General features: G+C 44.2%; 1 protein-coding gene across 1 annotated transcript in view; it reads right to left on the minus strand.

Moving 5' to 3' along the window:
• FBXO42 (F-box protein 42) overlaps nucleotides 1-21814 on the minus strand; it is a 75801-nt gene extending 53987 nt beyond the window's left edge. Inside the window, exons 1-2 of the mRNA XM_074975674.1 lie at nucleotides 21692-21814; nucleotides 1316-1582 (exon numbers count right to left, since the gene is read on the minus strand). Coding sequence (XP_074831775.1) covers nucleotides 1316-1565 — 250 coding nt within the window. The 5' untranslated portion in view covers nucleotides 1566-1582; nucleotides 21692-21814. The remainder of the gene's footprint in view (nucleotides 1-1315; nucleotides 1583-21691) is intronic.
• Nucleotides 21815-24804: the final 2990 nt, after the last annotated feature.

Consider the following 24804-nt stretch of genomic DNA (forward strand, 5'->3'; position numbering starts at 1 on the left):
CCAGCCAGCACACATCATACAAAAGGCACCTCCTTAAACAGCAACAGACATGACTGTTACTTCTTGTCTGGTTATTCATAAAGCTATTTTTCAAAGCCTCTCTGATTTGCAATGCCCCTCACTGGGCTCTCCTAATTGCCCAGGTATCTGGCTGCTCGTAATTAGTGGCCAGGTGATCCTCCTTGGCCTTCCAACCTGGCATGAAATGTCCCCCTTATTCTCATATAAATTATGGAGCACACAGCAGGCTACAACCAAGAGGAGAATATTTCTTTCACTGAGGTCTAATCAAGTCAGTAAACTCCTAAACCTGCCCTTTAAACAGCCAAAAGGACTTTCGACCACCATTCTGTACTTGCTCAGCCTGTAGTTGAACAGCTCCTTACTGCAGTCCAGGCTGCCTGTGTATGGCTTCATGACCCAAGGGAGCAAAGGGTAAGCTTGGTCTCCCAGGATCACTATTGGCATCTCCAATGGTAACTTTTTGGTCTAGGAGAAAAGTTCCATCCTATAGCTTGTCTGAAAAGACCACATCATGCACCTTTCCAGACTATCCCACGTTGTCAGTGAAATGGCCTTTGTGATACACCAATGCCTGCAACACCATTGAGAAGTAACCCTTGAAGCTTATGTACTCTGTGGCAAGGTGGTCTGGTGCCACTCTAGGGATATACATTCCATCTATTGCTCCACCACAGTTAGAGAACAGCACTGTAATAAAACCATCCACTAGGTGCTGCACATTTCCTAGAGTCACTGTCCTTCATAGCAGAAGAGTATGGATTACCTTGGCTACCTGGGTCACAGCAGGCCCACTGTAAATTGATTGCCCACTGACCAGCAGCCACACAGCTATTGCCATTTGTTTCTGAACTGTCCACGCAGTTCTCATTCCGGCATTGCTGCACTTCAGGGTGGGGGAAAGCAATTTACAAAAGTTCCATCAAAGTGGCCTTATGCATATGAAAGTTCTGTAGCCACAGTTGATTGTACCACACCCTGCATAATAATGTGGTCCCACCAGTCTAAGTATGTTTCACAGAACCAGAACTGGCATTCCACTGTGTACACAGCATCTGCCCGCTGCTCTTCTCCAGTGTTGAGGCTCTGCACATATCTCAGCATGATGTGCGAGGTGTTCACAATATTTGCCACAACAGTTTGAAGCTGAATGGGGTGTCCATGCTAGCCTTACAATGGTGTCAGCATGGATACACAGTGAAAAAAGGGTGCAAAAATACTTTGACATTGCAGGAAAACTAATGGCTCTTTCCACAAATGAAAAGATAAAAGATCCCCCTTTGGCAGTTTGTACCTTTGATGAGACGATACCACTGTTTGCAGACAAGGGCAGCAGTTTTGTGCTCCTGGTATGGTGAGAGAAAGGACAGGATATATTCCAAAACCTCTTCTGGAAGCTCTGACATGGATCGGTTATGCCGGGTCTCTTCAACTTCCAGCTCAGCATGCAGCTCATCGTCTTGCTCCATTGTCCCTTCCACCACTGCTTCTTCTGGGTCCACGGCCATGAAACTGTCATCTTCACTGTCCGAGGAACTGGCCATGGCATTCCACTTCACAGCTTCAACAAGAGGAGGAGAAATACATTAAGTTAATATGTAAGTATTCTGATCAGAAAAGCCTCAGAAACATAGATTTGATGTTCAAATCCACACCAAGTTCTACTTCAACAACTTCAAGTCAAAGTATTTTGATATTTCAGTCCTTTGAACTGTGAAGCCCAAAGCATGTCAACAGGCTCTGGGCAAAGGTCTGCTACATTTGGGGTCAAGTGTTCAACATCTCTTCCACCTACAAAACAAATGCTTAAGTGCTGCCATCATTGAACAAAAAGTTTGCCTATGTTTGGTAAGTGAACAAACCACATGGCTCTCTTGCTGGCCCGCACCTTTAAAGAGAGATCGAACAGCTCCCCATCACAGTTCAAATGGAAAACCTGAAAAATTTCCTCTGGCTCAGTAGTTTCTCAGGCATTGTCACACTGGTGAAACAGCAGCAATCTCCATCCCTGGTCATGGAGAACATGAAGGCAATGACACTTAGACCAAGGAGCCCAAGTCACAAGTGAATCTTTAATATATCTCCTGCGGCTCTTTGCAGCACATATTAAAACACTGTTTTCTACTTACATTTTATTTCTCTCAGTTTCAGCCTCTCTTCTAATTGGTAGTTTTTAATGTACTTAAAATATGCACGACATTACATGCACAGCACAGAACTTTACAAAGTCTAGTATCATGAGTGTGGGATCAATTTCTAATGTTGATTACATCAATAGTCACAATGCTCCATCTCCTCTTGGACTGTGACTCCAGGCTTAAGTTTTATTGATAAGGAGAAAACAAAATTTGTGGCTCATTAATGTCTAAAAGCCTTAAAATGAAGTTTGCTGCTATGAAAAGTTACGGTTTTAAGACTGATAAGATGTCACACATTCATTTTAATGGTTGTCTCCAGGTATACCTCTAGAAATTACCACAAGGAATAAATTTAGTTCCATATACCCTGAACAATCAAGAATGCATTTGCAATTCCCCAAGCAAAGACCTCACACAGGGCCCTAAAAATGCCCTCCACCCTTCTTTTGAGCCAAGAGTGTAGAAGACGACAAAGGAAAATTTAAAAATTGATGCCTGATGCTGAAAGCAAAGGAGGAGGCTGGATCATGCAGCTACACAAGGCCTCAAATAATTGCCTGAACCTTCACTGCTTGCATTTATGGTCAAGCAAAGGGTTTAATAATCTGTGCATGACAAAAAGGGATAGGCAAGCTAAAGCATTCACAGATCAGGCCCGCTTAAAAATAATCACATGACCAATGGTTACCTGTGCCACCACAGATCAGTAAAGCTAAAAGCACACAAAGACCAGTTTACTGTCACCTTCACTCATTTTCCTCACCACACTCAGTTTGAAAAAGTATGAAGAAGAGTAATAGTCTAAATCACCTTTCTTATCCCTGCTCTAGTATTTGGGTTTCAAACTGGGGAATATTTAAACTAAACAAGTTATTTCTACTTTTAAAAGTCTACAAAGCTTTTTAAAATAAAAAGCCAAGAAACAGAGGGGTTAAGTCTGGTGGTGGGGGGAGGTTTGCAGGATGCGGGATGAAGCCTGGAGATGGGAGTAACAGCTTTCTAACTGGTACAAATCATTGTGTGCACACTGTACTTAAAAGAGGGATGACAAAAAAGTATGGTTTGGCATTATTTAGTAAGGACAGTCTCATTCACATGCATTGTGGCTCTTGAAGTATTGATTTTGTAACTGAATATGAAAAAAATGTCTGTTGTTGCTATTTTGGCTGCAGACCGCTGTGCTAGAACAAATGATTCTCATACAATTGATAAAAACAGAGATCCTGTTAGCTGTTACAACAGGCATGAACATCACAAGTATTGAGTGGGCTGCACTAGAGTGGCCCCCTAGGGTTCCATTTGTGGCCCCAGGGGACACCCGCCACCATCTGCCTCCCTCCCCACACACCTCTCACATGCTAGGGCACCAGAGCCTGGATGTACTTGCTCTTCCCCCTCCCAGGGCTTTCAGGGCGTGCAAACTGCCTGATGTCCCAAGCTCCTGCCCCCCCTCAGAGCTGGAACACCATGAACAGCTGGTTCAGAGAGTTCCAGCTCTGGAAGGGAGGGGAAAATACGTGATTCATGGCTCCTCTGAAAATGCAGGGCGCTGATGCCCCAGTGCACAAGAGGGGTATGGGGGAAGAGCCCAGCCAGGGGGTCCATGGCCACAGGTGGAGCCCCAGTGGGCCTTAGGCAGTTCGCAGGTCACCCATCACTGATGCAACATACGAAGCTAGCCACCACTTAATCTACCTAATACATTTATTGCAGAGTTTGGGATATAAAAATATTTCTTTGATAATTTATTAAATGATTTACAAGTAAGTAATTTACTTCAATAGCCCCTGTGCCCAGCTGTCTATCCACAGCCCGTATGGAGAAGAAAATGGGAGGCAAAGCAGGGGCTTTGTCCTGCCAGCTATTTAGACATGACTAAAGAAAAAAGAGATAATGCAGTGACAATAGTGCTAGACAAGCAAGTGTTCACTATTTTAACACATTCACTGCTAGCAATCCTGCCAACCCAGGTGATGTACAGGGGAGGGTATTTGCCCACAAAAGCTTATACTCCAAAATATCTGTTAGTCTATAAGGTGCCACAGGACTTCTTGTTATTTTCATTAAGACCATCCTAGTCATCTTAAAGACAACAGATAACATTTCCCAGGAGAATGACTAATCCATTTCAGCGGAAGAGTTGCGGTAATTTGAGTTTACACACAGAGCTGCCAAGCTAAGGCATCAGTGGGATGGGTTGTGCTGCAGCTGCTCCACAATTACATGCTCACTGCTAGTTTAAACCAGCTTTAAATGTTCACTCAAGTGATACCATAATGAAAAGGAGTTCACTCCATGCTCCCAGAAGGGTTTTATTTAAACTGAAATTTCCTATTAAGTAAATATATTTGACACAAAACACTCGATTATAAACATTGAGTTGCAGGTTATAAAATCTTTTTCAGCTCATCAAACTGATCAAGATAAAACAACTTTGCTGGATTATCAAGAAACATCCTCAGGGCTCCTAGAACTGGGAATCAGACAGACAGTCATTCAGAATACTGCTTCTCTCTTGCACAGATTCAAAAGAGACTCGAATGGGATGATGCATCCTGAGAATGAGAAGAAAATATGAAAGGAAACAGTTGGCAGTTTTTTCTCCTGAGACCTGACCTTTACGTCACGCATTAATATGGCAAGCAGTAAATCAGGACACTATCAATGGAGCAGTCTGCCCATAGTGATACTAGAGCATAAGTGTGTCCAATTTACAAGGCAATATGGACTTCAGACCATGCCACTTGGTAGCTGGCCACAAAAGCCTCCACAACTTCTCCACCAATGAGGGAGAAATTCTACAAAAATCAAGGGGTATTGACTGCCACAGAAAGCTAACAACCTAGAATAGCATTCATCCACCCAGTGAGCAGAAAAAACTCTGGACAGCTAATTCCACCGAGGGCTAGGGAAACAATCATTCTTCTCAAATAAAAATACCAGGTCTAATCTATTACTATTATAAAAGGAGAGGTGTCCGTCTATTTGTCTGTCTGTCCCACCATGGCCAGATCCCCAGAGCTCAAGCTGCAGGAGGAGCTCTGTGCTCCCACCAGCTCCCATCTCCAGGACTGCCAGGGTTCCCCTGGCCCCCACCCGGGTCCCCGGGGCTGCCGATGGAGCTCAGCTCCCCTGATGGCTCTCAACCTTGGGGCTGCTGGGCTTCCCCCAGCCCTGTCTGGATGCCCAGGGCTGAAGCTGCCAGGCTTCCCTCAGCCTAGTCCCCATGGCTGAAGCTGCTGCTGGGGCGGCCCCAGGGCTGGGGCTGCCAGCAGAACTCCACACCCCAGCTCACTCCTGGCCCCAGAGTTCAGATGCAGAGACGGGAGAGGAATTTGGACAAATTATATGGAAAAGTAGGTTTCTGTGTGGGAAAAGGAACATACATCCACAGTTTAGGTAGCTAAAAATGAAAAGAGATGACATTTTTGCCACGATGGAGGTTCTCATTTGGAAGGTTTGCAGGGAACCTAGGAACTTGCTTATACTTGTGGTGGCTACATCCAGGAATTAGTTTTGGGAGGAAAATTATTAGAAATATATCTTCTGACAAAATGCTGGTTCCTAGCAGTCCCCAACCTGTTTACCTAGTAATCTAGTAAAGGATATGCATTTTAAACTACGTGATAAGGTTTATTTTTATCATTAGCAACTAGACTTGTACTGCATATTAGAAAAGTCATGAAGTCAGAAGAGATTCCAGAAGATTGGAAGAGGGAAAATATAGTGCCCATCTATAAAAAGGGATATAAAGACAACCCAGGAAACTACAGGTCAGCTTAACTTCTGTGTCAGGAAAGATAATGGAACAAATCATTCAGGAAAACATTCGCGAACATCCAGAAGAAAAATGTAGTAAGTAATAGTCTGCATGGATTTGTAAAGAACAAATCATATCAACCACCCTGATAGCTTTCTTTGGTAGGATAACAAGCCTTGTGGATAAGGTGAAGTGGTAGATGTAGCATACCTAGACTTTAGTAACCATTTGATACAGTCTCACATGACTTTCTTGTAAAAAAAAACTTAAGGAAATATAACCTGGATGGGGCTATTATAAGGTGGATGCGTAACTGGTTGGAGAACCAGTCTCAGAGAGTAGTTATCAATAGTACACAGTCATAAATGGGGTTCACAGTCATAAAAGGGATCACTTTTGTGACCAGTTCTGCTCAATATCTTCTAAAACAATTTAGATAATGGCAAAGAGAATATGCTTATAAATTTTGCAGATGATGCCAAGCTGGAAAGGATTGCAAGTGCTTTGGAGGATAAGCTTATAATTTAAAATCATCTGCACAAACTGGAGAAATGGCCTGAGGTAAATATGATTAAATTCAATAAGGAGACATGCAAAGTACGCCTCTTAGGAAGGAACAATCAGTTGCACACATACAAAATGGGAAATGATGGTCTAGGAAGGAGTAGCACAGAAAGAGATGTAAGGGCCACAGTGCACAACAAGTTAAAAGCGAGCCAACAGTGTGATACTGTTGCAAAAAAGCACCGGTTATTCTGGGAGTGTCATTAGCAAGACAAGATGTCATTCTTACATTCTATCCTGCAATGGTTAGGCCTCAGATGCAGTACTGTACCCCATTCTGAATACCATGTTTCTGAAAAGATGTGGACAAACTGGAGAAGGTGCAGAAAAAACCAACAAAAATGATAAAGGTGTAGAAAACATGACCTATGAGGGAACACTAAAAGAACTGGGTTTGATTAGTTTGGAAAAGAGAAGACAGAGGGGACATAACTTTCAAGTACCTAAAAGGTTGCTACAAAGAGGAGGGAGAAAAGTTATTCTTCTTAACGTCTGATGATAGGACAAGAAACAATGGCTTAAAATGCAGTAGGGAAGGTTTAGGTTGGACATGAGGAAAAACTAACCATCTGTGTGGTTAAGCACTGAAATAAATTGCCTCAGGAGGTGGAAAGTCCATCACTGGACGTGTTTAAGAGCAGTTTCAACAAACATCTGTCAGGGATGATCTAGATGGTCCTTACTCCTGCTGTGATGGCAGGGCTCTGAACTTGATCTCTCAAGTTCTCTTCCAGTTCTACTATTATACATAAAATGCGATTCCTCCTCCTATAGAATTGTGGTATTATAAAAAAGGGACTGTCCTTATAATGGAAAAGCATTTATACCAAATACGTACACAAGAATAATGTCAAAAAACAGGACAGATATTTTGAAAGTTGGTCATCTTTTTTAGTGTATTCGTAAGACAACAGCTCCCCAACCAGCAAGCCAGAATATTTAGCCACATTCATTGAAAACAGTAAACCCTCAAGTTACGCAGGGATGCAGTCCTGCAACCCCACGTAACTCAAATCTTTGCACAAGTTGGAACAGGGGCAGGAGGGGAAGAGACAGGAACATTCAGGTTACAGTCTGCTTCCTGGCTCCCCCAGCTTGCAGGGCTGGTCAGTTTCCTAGCTGCTTCTCCCTGCCTTCCCTCAGTGTGGCTGGAGAAAGGCCTGAGGGAAAACAAGGAGAAGGGGCTCCTAGCCTGCCTAGCTGCCCACAGCAGCTTCTAATTGTGCTTACCTCGTGTTGAAGCGAGCTACACGCAACTTGAAGCTGAGTATTTCAAGGGCTTACTGTTATTCACCTTACCCTGAAGGAGTAACATACAATGCATGCTAAAAGTGATGGGATTGATCACAGGGGTTCCCTTGTTATGATCACCCAATGTGTTGGTTATGCACCTGAACCTGCTTTTGTGCCATTTGGGCCAGCAGCTGTGGTTTCCCCCATCAGAGGCATAGAGTTGAAGTAACAATCCTCCCCAGCAGAGCAACACACACGCTGAACTAGCTCAGCTAAGGAAGCTCACCTATAAAGCCATTGACAGGACCCAGAAACAGCCCCTAAGAGGCCCAAAACTCAAAATAAATCTGTCTTACTCTGTATAAAAGTTTAAACAGAGAAAACTCAAATGGTCAGCCCCCTTTATCACTGAATGAGAGTGATAGCTAGTCCTTGCAGCCAGCCCTCTGCCTAGTAACAATCATTTACACTGAGCTTGATAACAAACAAAAATATTTTAATCAAGTATAAAAAGTAGGATTTAAGTGATTGCAAGTGAAAAACAGAAAGATCAAAGTTATTTATTTTGATTTAATTCTAATTTTGAAAGCTAGATTTATAAATTACATTTTTTAAAAACTATGAATTTAATCCCTATCAAACTCACCAGCAAACACAGGAAACAGGCAGACTTGATAAATAAAGGGCTAAACACAATTTCTCCTCTTTTAAACTCCCAAAAAATATATATATCAGTGGTGTAAAAATGAGCCTGTATAGTCCAAAATGTACAGCTGATAAATCTGAATGACTATGATACTTGGATAGATCAAAGTGAAAAAGCAGACTAACAATGAATATCAGATGGCATTAACCAAACAGAACTGATCACGCACATGGGACAGATGAAAAGGAGCTAAAGAAAACAACAGTCGCAGACCCCAGTAATGGGGTTGAGTTAACCAACCACTGAAATACTCAAGAAGCATATAATGGGAAGGACAAAAGGATTATTGAAGATAAGATTTGAGAGCCACATGCAAGAACGGAATGCAGACAGAAGCAAAGGAAAAGAGTTGTCTGAGAAAATATACAACTGGTTGGTCACAGCAGTAATACAAGAATTTCCACGTTGAGAAAGACTAGTTATTTGCATGACAACATTTATTCAGCCACAGGACATTCGTGTTTAAATTAATGACAATGAAAGACAGGGGGTTAATGCTGTAAAGCACATAGTGAAAAGAGTGTAAGAAAACTACATTGTGACAAGGTCAGGGAGATAACCATGTGTCAATTACACTTATTCTGACAGTAAAGCAGCAGCCCATCCTGAGTGACAATTCCATGCAGTTTGCAGCATTCTTGGAGTGGAAAGACCCTGCTAGACTGCACCTGCTTCATGAAATTTCAAACAACAAACACAAACGGAAAACACTGACCCTCTGGGTTCTTGCACTCCATCCCTTAAAACAGCTTTTATAGTAGTAAACATTAAATCAGGAAGTAAATACAAGAAAAACATGATATTTAAAAAAAATAATAAGCCACGTCTTTTCATATACTGAAGATTTGCCCCCCAGTTCATGCCATCTGGGGCTATGCATCTAAACCTTAATTTCAGAACAGTAAGAGCTAGTCTAATGCTGTACTCCAGTAGCAGCTGAGACCACATGAGTTGCACAAAGTAACCTTTTGGACACTGTCATCACATGTGAATGAAATGAGACAGAAATTTAAACAAACTACATCATCTGACTTTGTCTACTAAATGGAGCACAAAGTCTGATATAACTTAGTCTAGAAAACTGGTGGAGGTTTGCGGGAAGTAATTGAGTACTTACAATGTACATGTATTAAAGTCATTAGCTAATTGCCACTTCAGTTAAGCATACTGATATGACTGCGATGTCTAAGTTCAGATTTCTGAGACGTATCCACCAGTCATGCCTAGTATTGCACTTGGAGAACCAGTTCAAATCCCCAATAAAAGCTGTTTACTGCACTAACTCCAGGACAAGGTCAAGGCTACTGGCAGAGCAGTATATGCTACTTCATTATCCACACAAACCTTCAAGTTCTAGTTCTACTAGTCTCTGAATAAGCATGCATGTGCTTCATGAAATGGGTGTGTGGAGAACTAGTTCTATACTTACAACAAAGCAAAGTTGCACTGCATCCTGTTTTTAAGAATCACAGAATCATGAAGCTCCACTACAAAGCTTACAATGTTTTGTGAATTCCTCAAATAAGGATTCTTAGGATATTTGTTTTGAAGGTCAAAAGAGTACCACCTGGAATGCCATGTAATTACCATGAAAAAGCAACAGATACTGCAAAAGCAAAGGAAAGGGTCAAAGCATTTGAGACTTAATCTCCTTCTCTAGCTGTCAAAATGCACTCCTTTGAAGAGTTGCCCACTGCTTTTCTGCTTAGCAGAGATTACATGAAAATCTAGGTAATGCCAGCTTGTCATAGACATCATCATTTTAACACCTGCAACTGATATCGTCCTCCACATCCCCTTCAATTAACAGTTTATTCTATGCTATACTGTTCAGAATTGTGACACGCTGACCAAGTCTGTTCTATAAAGATGCTTAATTACATCCACTTGGTTAAACTATAAACACAAAGATAGCATCAACCACATTTTATCAGCTATGTCACTCAACTTTCATGCTACAAAGAAAGAAAAGTGATAATCAGTTAATACAGAGCTAGCCATCTAGTAACAGAGTTCACAGTAAACAGAAAAAAGGAGGGAAACATCACCTTAGTTATTTTCTACAGACAGTTTTTTTTTTATTAATTTTTAAACCACTGCTTGTACTAGTTGACAAAACTAATGCAACAAACTACTAGCAAGTATAACTTGTAGTTATGGTTAGAAAAAACATTTACATAACAATAAAAGCATTTTAAAGTTATGAAATGCTATCTCTGAATTAAGATTTTTGATACCTATAAACCTGCTATTCAATGAACAAAAAAGTTAACCTACATTTGTTTATCAACACATTATAAATTATAACAGCATTCCATTGCCTAACTTTGTACCACATTTCACTGTGGTAGTTAACCCAGTTTAACAGGGTGGAAAAACTAAAGCAGCAGATGTCACACATGTCACTGACAGAGTTGGGATTAGAATTTCTTCGGTTTCTGGCTCCCTAGTACAGGCTCAATGAACTATGTCACTGCCTCTCTAAGAATGAATACTCAACTATTTCTGAGAGCTCTTTTGATATTATTGACATTTAGATCATTTAGCACTAGACAAAATGCAGAAAATACAATAAAATCTGAAAGGACACCAATATGAGAAAGGAAAATACAGAACTCTGCAAAGTTCTCAAAATGTTTGCCTTCACATTGTGGAAACAAGTTTAACATATAAATTCAAATGTGTCAATTTGTCACCGGCATTCTCACTCATAGGACCAGGGAGAGCAAAGAGCAACATATACTTTGATTGCTGATCTGTAAATATAAGATTACGTGTACCGAGTACAATGCAGTTCAGAATGGAAAATATTTGGCATCTTTGCATTTGGGTCTAGACTGATGTTCCCTCTAATTTTTTCTATCCATATGCAGGATAAATTTTGTGATGTGCACAGAGCCATGTGCAGATGTGTACTACCAGTAAAAACACATGCTGGTGGCTGTGGTTGCTCTGCTGATCAACAACCTCTGAAATCTGTGAATCACTCGCATGTGGCTGCCCAAGCACTCAGATTACAGTGGACATGAGCACGCACCAGACAACTACATTACTGCAGAGACATTGGATGCATATAACTATGACTGCACCAGGTATGCCTACAACAGTCAAACTACAACTTAACAAGTATTGGACTGACTTGTAAGGGAACATACCTGCTTACATACCAAAATCCTGCCAAGCTATCACTAACTCTGTAGCTGACAATCTAGAATTCTTTACATTAACCATAAACAGCTCTGCACTACAATAGAAGCTGGAAGAGCTAAATTAGTGTTAAACCTTTAAGACGGCTAAAAATGATTTTTCATACATAATTAGCAATGGTACTTCCACACATACATGCAAGAAGAAAAACAACTCTGTCAACAGGAGCCAGAAAACACACTTGCCTCACTTCAAGTGCTGGTGTATTTCAGGCAAGTCAGAATGGTTCATTTGGATTCTTCAGGAGATAATGCAGACAGGAAAAGAGAAGCATAAGTACCTCTCCTATTACCAGCTCATAATATCCATCATCATATAAAGATGACAAGTACAGCAGCTGGCCTTGAGGGTGTTGAGTTACAGGGGATATGATGCCTATGCTGTATTATGAGGTGGTATTTTTCTTCTGCATTCCTCTGTGATCAGGCACATGCATGAACTGATCTGACAGTAAGGTTTGTATGAGATCTTTATACACATAAGAGGGAGGAGGACAGCAAAGTAGAAAAATACAAGCAGTCAGTAAGCAAACAGTGAAAAACCATTGTGCTTTTACATGGAATAAATCGTACCCTAGAGATGACTGATCCACAAATAACAAAACAGAATATGAAACTGTACGAACACCCAGTTTCAGGACAATACAAAAAAGTTCAAAGATTAAATTTCTAGTTAGATTATTGAAAAATACAGGGTAAATGAGGTGTCTTTTATCAGACCAGCCAGCTTCTGATGGTAGGATAAAACTTCTGAGCCACACAGAACTATTCATCAGGCCTTTAGTTCTCATTAGTAATTTAAGGATTCTGAGGCTTACAATAGCTAATTTTCTTTAATAAGGTTAGTCAGAAGAGGAAAGATGTTTGTCAGACAGATGGATATTGGCTTCCCTCTGCTGTTTTTCAACTATTTTCAGAATTTATTTTTATTTAGATTTTTGTAACACTTTAGTGAAATTTCCTATAAAGGCAACACACCGAGAAACTTTTCTTAGGACACTACAAATAAATTGCACAGACTATTGTTAAATTCAGTAGTTAACTTTTGAGCTTTTGTTGAAATTAGTATTGTGCATGCAAACATTTCACATGAATTCAGTTTTCCATTTTACAAAGAGATCAACTGAAGCAAACCAGGGTGCAGTGAGGAATAAAAATTAGATGACCTGGCTCTTATCTCCCCATTGTCAGAAATGCAGCCACATCAGGTGGCTACAATCAAATGAAACTATATATTTGGGATCACTTCATCAACTACAGGGGGGGTGGTGCGGGGGTGGAACAAGACAAAACTCTAACTGCCCACAACAGCACATGATCTAAAAAGTCTGACATCCAAGAGCCAAAGGTGTTCTCTGAAACAAGGACCAATGACAAGTAGCTGTGTGCACACCTACTGCATAGTTAACAATCCCAAAATTACACTTTCTGCAACTCCTTGAACAGATTAATGCTGGGCCCAAAATCACACTCAAGTGGGTTTCTGGGGTTAACAATTCATAATTGTTTGTTACTATAATCAGCTAGCTACTCCAAAGTGAAGCAGACTGAAGAATCCAAAGAGTGGGAAAGCTGTACTTCACAAATTCAGCAAAACAGAAAAATCTTGCTTCCTGCTTGGCCCTTGAACTATTACCTTTAATCTAAATAATTTAGCCTCATACACTTCACCCTATAGACTGAAAAATGTAAAGGGGACAAAAAAGTCACTGCCACTTATTTGTAAATACAACTGAACAAATTCAACACAGACATCTTGCATAACTAACAAATTATATTTAACTCATAAAGCAACCAAGAGGCATTTAAAGACTAGAGATTTTTCCATTCACTTGTGTCTGAAAAAAAAAAAAATCTTACTACACTCAGGCACACAAGCAGAAAGCCTCATTAGAACTGGAGTCAAATCATTCATAAAGTTAGAGTAAACCAATGGGCTTCTCAAAACACAGCTTACTAGAAGATTTACCAGGAATTGCTCTGGTCCTAATTTGTTTGTTTGTTTGCTTTAAATGAAAGAAAAAGGTACATGCTTTATTTAAATTGTATTTTTCAAATATACATTGTTTTTATATGAAGTTAATGTGTACTTTGTACTTAAAAAGGGATTGATAAAATTCTTCTGTTTAATTTTTAGTAAAAAATTTTAAATGGGAATTCCAGCAAGTATTTTTTCTTCACCCCTATAAACTCTTACCATTCACTAACAAACACAAAAGGCTATAGTCCATTTGGTTTCCAATAAGATTTTCTTCTTGTTTTCAAACCTTATGCACTGATTCAGCGGTGCCAAAGCAAAGCACTACTCCACATTTTTCCTCTTTTCTGTAAGGTTTACTAAGAAGCAATCCCATTCCAGGCACATCCAAACTCTTACGTTGCTTGAAGTTATAATAAGAGGAAGCTCTATACAGGTTGCACCTCTAAAAACTGGCACTCCCCAGACAGCAACATCCCTCAGGCACCAAAATGTTCCTGGACCAGAGCGCCAGGCAGTAGGGAAAGCTGCAACCTGCATCCTCCACAGCAGGCCTAGAGACTGGAGGTAGTGTCCCTGGCAGCCCCAAGGGGGGCAGCTGCGCAGGCTGCAGCCCATATCCACCAGCAACCCCACAGGGAGGAGGAAAAGGGAGGCAGCTATACATGGCATGGGCTGGCGCCCCCCAGCAGCCCTGTGGAACCAAAGCCCCACACAGCGCTGATATGGGGCAGCCTCTCTGCCAGGCTTTTCTCCCCCGCCCTCCAGCAACATCTTCATTGCACTCAACCATCAGCCCTGGTGCTCCCAGGGAAGGTGAGGCTTCTGTCTCCTAGGCTACATCTACACTACCAGACTAAAATCAAATTTATTAAATTCAATTTTATAACTCTGGATTTTACAAATTTGATTTTGAGTATCCGGACTTCCCACAAAGCCAAGTCAGTGCTGCCACACTAGAGTGGCCAAACACTCACTCCTGCAGCAGTGCATTGTAGGAACCCATCCCACAGTTCTCTCAGCCCTGAATTCTGCATCCTCCCCCGGGCCCTGCTGCACCACCACCACTGCCAGCCCTCACCCTGTGGCCTGGTTCCCAGGTCCCCGCAGATCGGGGGAGCCGGGTGCAGCAGGAAGCTACGTGCCGCACTGGTCAGTTTCCTGGCTTCCAAGAGTGGCAGAGAACCAGCAGCCAGGGACAGCAGTGCCATGAGTTTCCCAGCTCCCCGCCACTTGCAGGACCCAGGAAACTGAGCAGGGCCACTTGCAGGATCCAGGTGCAACAGCGCCAGTCAGCCTCTGGAGGCAAATGAATTGGATTCAGAGACATGGCACTTCCACACTATCCTGCATTCAAACTGTTAAATTTGAATTTGACACCACACCTGCCCAGTTGTGACAATATTATATCAATATTAGTGCTCCCTAAATTGGGCTAATGGTATTTGTAGTGAAAACAGTCACTGTTTTAAATTCGAATTCATCTCATAGTGTAGATGTAGCCCTAGACACCCTCCTCTGCTGAACCACCTCACTGGATGAGTGTGCTGAAGCACCTGCAGTCAGGTTGCATGGAGTACAACACATCCTTAGGTCTTAGCCCCTTCCTGCCTGCACTGTAACCAGGAAACAGGAAGTAGCTGATGCACAGCAGCAGCCTGGAGATGTTAGCTGCCTATTGACAACATGCAAGCAGGAAGGGACAAGCTGCTTCAAGCCACACAGGAACATTGGCAGGGAGGAGGTGAGAAAGACAAGCTTTGCAATATCATCCCTCCTGCTGATTCCATTTACAGGGAAGGAGCTATCAACCCTTTCCTCCCACACAGTGCTAGTCTTTAAAGTGCTACTTGACTGCTTTTTGTTTTGATAGTGCCAAAAGGCTTCAGCTGGCCACACTCTGGCCGAAAACTGGTGAGGGAAGAATGTGGCTCCGCATGCTTGTCCCATATGTGGTCAGGAACATGCTGTGTCATGTACCAGGAGAGACAGGTTCATCCAGGGGCCTCCCAGTCAGGAATAGTGGATGTAGAGCACTCAGCAGTACCACCACTTTAATAATGATACAGCTGTCTCAGTTATATATGTTAAAATGTACATATTTTGGAAAGGAATTTTTAATTCAGCTCTCTGATGCTATATGCCAAACTGTTTTCTCAAACCCATGTCCAGTTTCAGAAAGCTGTTGTGATGAGATTATAAAGTTTATCAGTTTGTCAAATTTGTTGGAGGCATGAATCAGTATCTTACGACAAATGTTTCTGAAAACCAAATACTTCACAGGGGAAAACTTCACACAAACACAAAGGTTTGTTTATATAGACTAATAACCTTTTTCAATAATCCTTGGCCACATGCAGAGGAAGCAGCATAAATTGGCAATGGCCTAAGATGACTACAATACAACTGAATTTTAGTTTATGGAAATGCTGAACTGATACATTTAAAAAAATTCAGATTCTGAGAATGAGCTGATAACGCCTTCTTTCTCCACACAAAATGTGTACTTATCTCCTGCCAATAACATTTTGTGTCACTCTTTCCATTAGACATATGGAAAGAAAATGTAAAACTAAATACAGGGAAAGTCTGTTTTAATATTCTGATGAAATGACTACCAAATGATCCTCAACATAGTAGTTTAAAAAAAAATGCCCCAGTTCAGAAATAAAAAACAGTGAAGTACTACCCTATGATGCCAATTACCTAAAATCCCCGATCAAACAGATTTGTCTCCTTACTACCAACGAATGATCTGAGATACTGTATTTTAGCCACAGCTATAATGTTTATATTCACTTCACGCATGAGCCTCATTCTTTTAAAAAAATTACAATTTTCTTGAATTTTAAGAATGGAAAAAGCTACTACTGAAGTTGACAAACGGACTGCTTAACAAAAGAGTTTATCTACCAAGACCAAAGATAGAAAGCCTGGGGTTTTTTGTTTGTGTTAAACTATTATATATGATTGGGTTAGAGAGTATGAGAGAGAAACTGCACACACAGCACTAAAAACCATCACTAATGATTGTATGCAACAATGCAGTCTCTCACTATACTGTGTATTTCATTCCCAAGTGCATTATGCATGACTTTACCTGCTCCCAAAAAACCAAATGCTGCTAGGGAGAGGCAGAAGTTCAGTACAGTAGACCTCTGACTTACATGGAGATTGCATTCTTACAAAACCACACATAAGTCAAATTCTGCATAACTCAGGGGATCCAGGAAAATGACCAGTGCAGCAGCGCTGGTAAGTTTCTTGTTTCCTGGGAGCCCAGAACCTGGCTCTGGCCACCCCCTGCTCACAGGAGAGAGGAACTGACCCGCCTTGCTGTGCTGGTCAGTTACACAGATCCTGTCAGTGGCGGCTTCCCCTGACCCTGTCAGTGGAAGGACCCACCCTGGCCCCCAGCTACACACAACTAACAGACCCAGGTGCCAGCTCCCTGCCACTGAGTCGTGTTAACCCAAAATTCACACAACTGGAGTGCGCATATCTTGGTGTTCTACTGTACTGCCCATCAACAGTTTAGGGACAAGAAAAATACTATTATTTAAATGAAAACGTACAAGAGTTGTATGCAGCTTTATCTTACAAGTGAAATAAAATGGAAAATGACTAGTACTGACTCAACAGCTCCACACAGCCCTGTCCCCAAGCTGGGATCTGAATGATCAGAGCAAGAGACGTGTAAATTGCAAGCATACCCCTTATGACATGATGCATGCAAGAACTAGTGTCAGCAGGAGTCCTTACTAATTCCAAGGGATAAAAGACCAAAAATAACTGCTGGTCTCCATGCTCCCCTTGTTCAGCTAAGCAGACAAGACTCTACTCTCAGAAGCCAGGGCAGAAACGTGGTGATATCACACAGTCAAAGCTTGGAACAGTCCACTCACCAGCTGACTACACTGAGTGGGAAGGCTGGTCTTGCAGGTGCTAAGACACATCTACACTGTCTGTTACCATAAAATTTGATTTTTCATTTTAAAATTAAATGTCCAGCCCTGAGGTTTAGTAAGAAAAGCTTACAAAAGCTTCCGTTCCCTGACACAGCTGTCTGCAGACTGACAACTCCTGTGTGTCTGGCACTTCTCAGCTTTACCACTCAGCAGACTGAAATGGGCTCTTAACTGTTGCCTTCCTTTCAACCTGCTTTTGAGAAAACTACCAAAAAATCCACCAAAACCGACACACGTGTCTGCAGGAAACACAACACAACCTCGAGGCTGGGTGAACAGCAGAGACTCCCCCATGTAGCAGCCAGAAGCATGTGCAATATTGTGATCGCCACAATAAGGAGACCTGGGGAGAGGGAGAGAAAATATGCTTTTCCCTTTCAACTAGGATCTGAGGCCATGTCAACAGTGGGAGTGCTTTGCCAGTGTAATTATACCGGCACACTACACAGGCAAAGCACTCCCAGTGTGGACCAGCTTCCTCAAGCAAACCAAACTATACCAAACCAAAAAAACAAGCAGTCCTGTAGCTTCTTCCAGATAATGTTTTTATTTATTAGGCGATGAGCTTCCGTGAGACAGACCCACGTCTTCAGATCTGGAGTTGTCATACTTGCATCTGCACTAGAAGCTTTTGCCCATACAGATATCCAAGCCAGGGATCACACCTCTTCTCATGCTTGAATTACTTCCGCACAGTAGCACAGACACAGCCTTACTAAGTCAGATAACCAAAGAAAGAGGTCCCCGTCCTTCCCCAAGAAAGATCCACAGACAAAAACCTAGTAAGAATCCCAGCATCCTTCCCTCCCCAGAAAGTGGGTTAAGGTAATGATTCTCTTCAAAGTACAGCAGTCCCCCAAGATATGCAAGGACTACGTTTCATGCAACCCTTGCATGCCTCAAATTTCACAAAAGTTGGGGAGCTTAGGTGGTGGGTTGGGGCATGGGAGGGGGATAAAGGGGTTAAGCCTGTGGTGGGTTAGGGCTGCAGGGGGGGTGGAGTTGAAACGGAGTGTGGGAGGGTTGGAGCCTGAGCCCCCAGCATGGGTGGGTGGGTGGGTGAGCTGGGGCCGCAGGGTGTTGAACGTGGTGGGGAGAGGGAAAAAGAGGGTTTAAGCCCCCCTAGCTGCTTGCAGCATTGGGCACCTAGGGGGCTAAACCCCTTCTCCCTACCTTTCCAGAGTGGTGCCGCTGTCCCCTTGACAGCAGTGCCACTCTAGGAAGGAGGTTTTAGCCCACCTGGCTGCCTGTTACCTAGCTACTGCTAAGTATTGCCTAGCGCTGCTCTGGGGAAGGGGCTCTTAGCCTACCTGGCTACCTGCTGCTGTGGGAAGCAAGGCAGGCTGACTGCCCAGCAGCTTCACATTGTGTGCAACTCGCATTAAAGTGAGTTTTGTGCACCATGAAGACGCGTAAAGCGGGGGTTTACTGTACTGCCCCAAAGCATGATGGTGACAATCCCTCCATCTTTTAAGCCATCATCTAGCTATCAGGTTTAGTCTTCTGACCAGCACAGATCAGATAAATTTTTCATACCTTGATTATTTCATTGTATTATGATGTTGCATCCATTTGTCATGGCAATCCAATGGCATCACACAGATGTGACTTCACAATGTGTGCAGTAGTGGGCAACATATAGTGATTCTTCCCAGTACCACAGTGCCATTAGCTAGCAAGGTGGCTCATCAGCAGTTAAAGATTAAATACCGCTAACTCTTAGGTTTAGAATTTAGATTGCACCTGATAAACCACTAATCAATCTCAAGCAGACTCCTTTAAAAAAAGCAAAAAAACACAATTTCTGCCCACATCAAATTCTGTTGTCCTCTGCCAAAAAACACACCGTTTCTCAGTAAGATATCAAAGCATTTTAATGCAAATTATACGTCCATCAATGAGTATATGTGAAGCCTCACAATAATAACCCAACACCTTGGTTAGTTTATAAGTAGGTAAAAGTTACAGGTAACAACCTGATATTATTACAGACACACACTTTTCAAAATGATAAGGCTTCATATGGCCTTCTTTCTTTTCCCTTTATCTCTAACACCACATTTTGAAGTTTGGACCACAAAATCAAGAATGCAAAGTGCCAAGTTCCCTCCCCACAACCCTCCCCTGACTTGAAGACCACTGGAAAAAAAATCTTCCCTCAGAAATGGAAAAAATTGGCATCTCAAATTTAAATGCATCTAGAGAGGCTTGGTTTTATCTTGCTTACAGCAGTACAATGTAATCCTCAAAAGTAAAAGCTCTACATTTTGCGAGAACCTCACTCAAGTAACATTATTCAATCCACAGTTCGAATAAAAAGCCATGCTTCACTGTTAGCATCAGTGAAACACGCTACCAGAAGAAAGCCAGAGAAGGTTGATAATGTAATGGAATATCCATGCTACCCTCTACTGTTCTTTATATTATGTTCACTGACCACAGTTAACAGTCCATTTCAGTCTGCTGAGTGATAAAGCTGAGAAGGGGCAAGTGAACAGCGTATTAACATAAGGTAAGCTTCCTAAAGCAAAATATATGTATCTCAGAGACCCATGGCATAAAATGCAGAGCCTAGTTTAGATTCTGAACTCATACAAAGTTCTCCAGAGAACAGAAATATTTTGACTATTTTTTTAACATATAAAATGTTATTTCTACTGGTAGCTTCATTATAACACCACCCTTGTTATGAAAAGCTTTATGAACTCAAGTCTTCTCAATCTTTAATGTCTGGAAATTAGTTATCTGAAATTTATGCTTAGCATGGCATTGCTGCAGTCTGTGGTTTTTAATGAAATCCCAACTCAGTGAAGGCTTTGGTTGTCCGAAGACATTAAAACATTCAAGGTTTAAGGCCTGCCACAAAATCAGAAAATATTGGAAGAAATCCCATTTCTGGAAGGTGCTCTCACTAAGACTATTCAAGACAATAAATATACTGAGAACAGTCACATGCTTTTCCATATTTGTAAAATGATGAAGTTGCTATATGCTCTCAAAGTTAGTATTTACTGAGTAATAAAAAGAAAACAAATAGGACACTTAATGCAATTGTTCCTCATACAAACACTATGTGGTAATGGAGCAGAAGTCTGCTCACTCCCTTCAATGCAGCAATATGAATGGAAATACAAAGGATGATGTCTCATATAGACTGGTCTTGATGGACCAGTATTTGGCAAGAATTAGAGAAGTCATCTGTATCTGCAAAAACAATAAGAAGTTCTGTGGCACCTTATAGGCTAACAGATATTTTGGAGCATAGGTTAGATCTGACGAAGCGGGTCTTTGCCCACAAAAGCTTATGCTCCAAAACATCTGTCAGTCAATCAGGTGCCACAGGACTTCTTGCTGTTTTTGCAGTATTTAGCAGGAGATGTGTGTGATCTGGACTATAACTCCCTTACCAGCACTGTGTCAAAGGCAGCAAAGTTAAAGAGCTTTTGTTAATCAGAGAAAACTCAGGTGCTTCTCTGACAAACGAGAGACTCTGAATCTCTAACATGCTTGCTGCTGGGTTAGCTGTTCAACCTCTTTCCATCAGACCTGACTCCCTGGAGTGGGCACCTTCACATCACAACAAAACGGACTTTTCCTGACCACCTCCCCTCACCCCAAGCTAGTCCCTCTTTCCCCGCTGGCACCACCAGAGCACACTGCGGCCGCTTCTGCAATCACGCCTCTCTCCGGGCCTGCTAAGAGGCGGCCAGCCCCACTGGCCGCAGGTGTGGGGAGAGGGCAGCACGCAGAGCCTCAGACCCCTCCTCACCTTGCAGAGGACGACGAGACGCGTCTGCCCCGCACCATCAGAGCCTAGTTTGGGGTGAGGGATTCTTCCCCCCGCCCCATCCCATTGCGCCTCTCCCGTGTCAGGCACCGGGGGAAGGGCACCAACCCTTCCCCCCCCCCCCCCCCCCACCGCAAGGGCAGGAACTGCCTCCCTGCCCGGGCCCCCAGAGGCAGCTTCCCCCCGACCCCTCCGGCAGATGGGGGATGCCCCCTCCAGGGGAAGGACGGGGACGTCCCCTCCGCAGCCCCGGGGGCTCCTCCCTCCCCCGGACCCCCACCTCCCGGGCGGTCTGACAGGCCCTCTGCTCCGCCCCCCGCCCGGACTCACCTCCCGCCGCCCCCGCCGCGCTCTCCCCAAGGCCCTTCCCCGCTCCTCCTCCTCCGCCGCCGCCGCCGCCGCACTGCCCGGCGCCCCTCAGCACAGCGGGCACCGGCAGCCCGAGCCGCCCTCGGCCGCCGCCATCTTCACTCCGCTCCACGGCAGCATCGCAGCCACCGAGTCCAGTCCGGCCGGGAGGCGAGGGGGGGGGAGCGTAGTACGCAGGCGCGCGCCGGCCTGGTCACGTGATAAGGGGAGCCGGAAATCGGGTTCCGGAGTACCATGGGGGGAAAGGGAAAGACACCATACTGAGAAGGTCGCGCAGAGGGGCTACGTCCGGGGCTATACTGGAAGGTTACGCAACTGGGAAATAGGCTTATGAGAAAGATTCACCACGCATGGCAGCGCATGGGCAAGGGCAGTCGTAAAGAGAAAACGGATAGCCATAACAGGCAAGAGATGCGCCATGCTTAGAAGGTCAAGCAGAAGGGGCTAGCGCCATGTTTGGAAAGGTAGTTTTCGCACAGGAAGGAAAGCTGTCAGTTGAGGAACGGGCAAGGTGCATCCTGAGTGACATAGATTGGCGCCATCTTGGGACGGTCACGGGGGGGGGGGCGCGCGCGCGCTTTGCGGCCGCCATATTGGAAAGGGCAATCGCCACGGCCGGGGGAAGGGGAATGGTTCTATGCTGCAAAAGACACTTACGGTGGGAGAGTGCCAAGGCCGGGCGCCATGTTTGGAAGGTCAGCAGCAGCGGGGACGTACCGCCACAGGCGACACCCTGCCCTGGGTGCATCGGTGGCTTGTGGTACCACTGGGGAGCTGCACCGCCCCCTATGCCCCAACCTAAGTGTAACTGCGGTGCCCCTCACCTCCCTCCCTGCACCCCCCGCCCCAGCACCAGTCCCCTATGGTAACAGGCGACTGGAGCAAAACTCACACCTTAGCTCTGGGTGGTAACAGAGAGGAAGCCGTGCTAGTCTGTACACTGTCGAAACAAAAAGCAGTCAAGTAGCACTCTGCAGACGAGCAAAATAGTTTATTAGGTGAGCTTTCGTGGGACACACCCACTTCTTCAGAGCAGAGCCAGCTCTGGGGAAACCCTCTGTTCCCAGCTCCGTGCATGGGAAACACGGCCCCCTCCCTCAGCCAGGCCCGTTCCCACCACAGCCCTGCCCAGGCGCAGAGCTGGGAACAGAGGGTTTCCCCAGAGCTAAGGTGTGAGGTTTGCTCCAGTCGCCTGTTACCCCCAGACCAGCCCTGGAGCATCCTAGCCATCAAGGTGACCATCCGTCCCGTATTAGGGATGCCATTTGGCATTCCTACTTTTTTTTTTTTTTTGAAGGCCAGGCCAGGCTGCTGGCAGGAGTCATTTCCCCGAGCCTCAGGGAAGTGGGGAGCGTGCGGGCAGCTGCCGCATCACTGCCACTTTCCCGAGGAGTGCCAGCAGCTGTTCATTCCCTGGGCTCCCGGGGAGGACCAGAGGCTGCTGCTTCCCTGGGACTCCCAGGTAGGAACGGCGGCTGCCAGGGCTTGGTGGAGCCAGGAGGAGCTGCCTGTCCCCTGCATAGCTCCCTGTCCAGTATTTGGGACAGGAAGATGTGGTTGCCCTACTAGCCGCAGTCCCACTCTAGCCCAGCCCTGGCCTGGGATCCTCAGCCAGTGACCACAGTGAGAATGGAAATATTCAGGCCACCTAAATTACCGTAGTCATTACCATACCTGCAAGGAGAGGGGAGGGAAAGAAAGGGTTAGCATTATTTTGAAATAGCAAATGTGGCTCTTCGTACAGTTTCCCTAATGTCAATGTATTACAACTCTGCCATGAAGCCTCTAGGGGTCCCATGCCAGTTCCAAGCCTGGATAAAGGAGGAGGTTTGGTCAAATGAGTGATGTGCGCTGACCATGAAACAATACAAATGAAACCTGATGCCAGTATGACTAAATGATAAAAGATGGTGGCTCGGATGTCGCCCAGATAAACAAGGTCTGTGACATCAATCGAGCGGTCGGGGTGGGGTCGATAAGTTGGCTACCAGAAGAAAATTACAACTAACCTGCAGAAACTAAGGCACTCTCCACTGGACAGGGAAAGATGGAAGGAAACAGCGAGGGAGGCATCAGACACCAATGGGCGCTGAGCCCATGGTTACTGCTGATGATGAATGTATTACCAGTAAGGTTATTCATGTGCCCTGTAAGTTGGGTGCTTGTGCAGCTGCTCAGGGGAGATTCAGATGCTGTCCAGCTAATTAGCAGGGGTTCCAAAGATATGTTTTGTTTCCACCAGTGGTGCCCATTTGCATACACCTCAGTGTACATAAACATTTTATCTGCACGTGGATAGAAAAGGAGAGAGGGAACACTGAAGGGCATATACAGCATTTCTCATTTCTATACTTTCACCCTTAGATTTTATAAATTGTAACTTTTGTGGCATGTAATATTTGTAATGGGCAGTGTTATGTAGGGTCCTTAAGCTTCTGCTCACAACTTTTTTTTATTTGAATTTCTTTTTCTTTAAAATTAGAATTATTATGCAGTATTATCAAGGACCAAAACTATGTGTAGTGGAGTCAGAGGATCTGGTCTGTGTCCCAGCTGATAACCAGTCCATTGGGAATGATCCTGTGATGGGGTTCAGGGGTCCCCCTCCACTGCACCCCGTCCGCTGGCAGGAGTGACTCTCACTCAGCAGGTACAACAGAAGGTTTATTAGGCAACAGATGCCCAGTTTCTTACAGAAGCGACAGTACAGCAGCCAGAGACAGTCCTTCCAACCTGTCCTGGGGAGAAGGCCCCGAGGGGTGCCCCTCTGGGGTGTAGCTTTCCCCCTCCTCCGGCTGGCTGCCTTCCAGCTCCTCTTTCCCTTGCTTCCTAACTGCCGCCCCCGATTCAAAACCCAGCTCAGCTCCTCCCTCCTCTTTGTTCAGGGCAGAGGTGTTACCTGCCAGTTGTAGCCCCAGGGTCATCCTTAGCCACTGGGAGCTGCTGCTTGCCTCAGACATCCAGCCTGACTCACACATGCACTCCCCCAACTCCATCACATCTCTCCCCACTTCCAGACCGAACTGAGCGGGGTCACTTAGCCAGTGACCTGGGGAAGTTCGGGGCCCTCCCTG

The sequence above is a fragment of the Carettochelys insculpta genome, chromosome 23 (assembly GCF_033958435.1).
Source record: "Carettochelys insculpta isolate YL-2023 chromosome 23, ASM3395843v1, whole genome shotgun sequence".
Lineage (NCBI taxonomy): Eukaryota > Metazoa > Chordata > Testudines > Carettochelyidae > Carettochelys > Carettochelys insculpta.